Below are 2,433 nucleotides of genomic sequence, written 5' to 3' on the forward strand. Positions count from 1 at the left end.
GTTACTGCTAGCCTGTCTGAACTCTTCAAATGCTGCCTTTAGCACTCTCCCAGCCTCTGAAATAAATGTCTCCACTGTTCTAGGAGTAACTCAGTCTGTGTTACGAGGCAGAAAGAGAAAAAAAAAATCACCTGACAGGCATTGGCAATGAAGGCGTCTTTGCCTAGTTACCAGAGGCTCTTTCTAGTTCATGGAGAGAAATGAAATTCTGGGATGAATATTTAAACACTAATTTTAAACATCCAACTCGGAATGGATAATGACCACGACTTCACCCTTGTTACCTCAACCTAGCGTGAGATTTGCTTCAGTTAACAATATAGAGCTCTATAGTCACATTCTTTTTAAATCTGTGAATGCAGGTGATCCAGACCTGCTCGTGGAAGGTGCAGGGCATAAGCAGCAGCAGTTCCTCAAGGTCTGTCTTTGTTGCTGGAACATACTCTTGAAAACATTGTTTACGCTCAAGCTAAGCATGGGCCAATTTGGCTTAGTATGCGTAGGGATTCTAACGTTTTTTTTTTTTTTTTAATGTAACACCTACCTTCCTTTTGGCTGGTGTCATCTTCTATTCTTTTGTTACTGTTATCAAACTACTAAAAGTTGTAGCTTTTAATTTAAGGCTGTTTTCATCAATTTCCTGTGTCTTCCTACTTCATGGGACTAATAGCTGTTTTCAGTTGGCAAACACACCTGGAAGTCATGTGAATGTGATACCATATTTGTAATCAAGTAATGGAATATAACCTGCTGATATGTGATTAGATTATTATTTACAGCTGCTTACAGGTAAGCCCACTGCATCAACAAGATGTTACCACAGCCGGTGGATATGCTACAATTATGATACTGCTTTTTTATCTTTTTTATATACCACATGTTCGATGGCATTTGGTTTTGGTCTTGATTAACCTTAATTTTGTTTTTGTCTTGTCTTAGGTTGGAAGATTAAAGCAAGACAATGGATTGGGGAGCTCTGCATACCATTTTAGGAGGTGTAAATAAGCATTCCACCAGCATCGGGAAGATATGGCTCACAGTCTTGTTCATCTTCCGTATCATGATCCTGGTCGTGGCTGCAGAGAGAGTCTGGGGAGATGAACAAGATGACTTTATCTGCAACACTCTGCAACCTGGTTGCAAGAATGTTTGCTATGATCACTTTTTCCCCATCTCTCACATCAGACTCTGGGCCCTGCAGCTCATCTTCGTTTCCACACCTGCGTTGCTGGTGGCCATGCATGTAGCTTACAGGAGGCACGAGAAGAAAAGGCAGTTCAGAAAGGGAGACCAGAAATGTGAATACAAGGACATTGAAGAAATTAGAAAACAGAGGTTTCGTATTGAGGGCTCCTTGTGGTGGACATACACCAGCAGCATCTTCTTCAGACTGGTCTTTGAAGCAGTCTTCATGTATGCATTTTATTTCATGTACGATGGGTTTCGAATGCCTCGCTTAATGAAGTGTAGTGCTTGGCCCTGCCCTAACACAGTAGACTGCTTTGTTTCTCGACCTACTGAAAAGACGGTGTTTACTATTTTCATGATTGCTGTGTCCAGCATTTGCATTCTTTTAAATGTGGCTGAATTGTGTTACTTACTGGCAAAATTTTTCCTCAGAAGGTCTAAAAAAGCTGGAAATCAAAAACATCACCCCAACCACGAGAACAAGGAAGAAACAAAACAAAATGAAATGAATGAGTTGATATCTGATAGCTGTCAGAACACAGTTATAGGATTTACAAGTAGTTAAAGTGGTGTCGATGCTGATGTTCGCTCTTTTTGGAGGGAATGTCCTTTGTTTAGAGGCTGCAAATGAAATTTGTTATATGAAACAATTTAAGCTGGGTTAGACTTCAATATGTAGCGTCAGGTGTCAATTACGCACATCTGAAAAAAGTCAGGGCAGCCTAAGCATGTGAAAAATGCATGAGGGTTAAATAGCCAAGTGAATCTTCTTCCTACGAGTACCCTTACAAACTGACTATGACAAGCGGGAAACCTGCTAATACATCCTGAAAACTACATGCAATAGCAATAAGAACAAAATTCTTTCCAAGCTAGGCATCCTAGTATTACAAGATATTTTGTAATAGTGATAGTTTTTACTTGTGAATTGACAAAATATTTTTCTAAAGTCAAAGATTCCATGTTACTTAAGGTGTTACAGTACACAACTGACTCTGTTTTGTTTCTTAACCAGGCATACACAGATGAACCCTGTAATACCCCTTCCTCTTCCTAGGGAGGAGACAGCGATAAGCTACATCTTTGCAAGCATTGCTTGAGCCTGGACAGGTAGCTTGAGAGCCTTGAGTACACACTGCTGGCTGTAGAGGAAGTTGTGAGAAAGCCCACCACATGTAGTGTGGATAAATGAGGTAGCTAGGTCTTGAGTGCAAAGTCATGATTAAAACTGGCATGACAATATAG

At 40.3% G+C, this 2,433-nt stretch overlaps 1 protein-coding gene across 1 annotated transcript; it reads left to right on the forward strand.

Annotated features, from left to right (window-relative positions):
* Window positions 1-961: 961 nt before the first annotated feature.
* LOC104269511 (gap junction beta-6 protein) lies at window positions 962-2,075 on the forward strand. Its single transcript, XM_009873376.1, has one exon. It carries the CDS (start codon window positions 962-964, stop codon window positions 1,751-1,753), a length of 792 nt encoding a protein of 263 aa, XP_009871678.1. The 3' UTR covers window positions 1,754-2,075.
* Window positions 2,076-2,433: the final 358 nt, after the last annotated feature.

The sequence above is a fragment of the Apaloderma vittatum genome, unplaced genomic scaffold (assembly GCF_000703405.1).
Source record: "Apaloderma vittatum isolate BGI_N311 unplaced genomic scaffold, ASM70340v1 scaffold9067, whole genome shotgun sequence".
NCBI classification, from domain to species: Eukaryota; Metazoa; Chordata; class Aves; order Trogoniformes; family Trogonidae; genus Apaloderma; species Apaloderma vittatum.

Coding starts and splice junctions, on each gene's coding strand:
- LOC104269511 (XM_009873376.1), top strand. CDS start 962: ATGGATTGGGGAGCTCTGCATACCATTTTAGGAGGTGTAAATAAGCAT.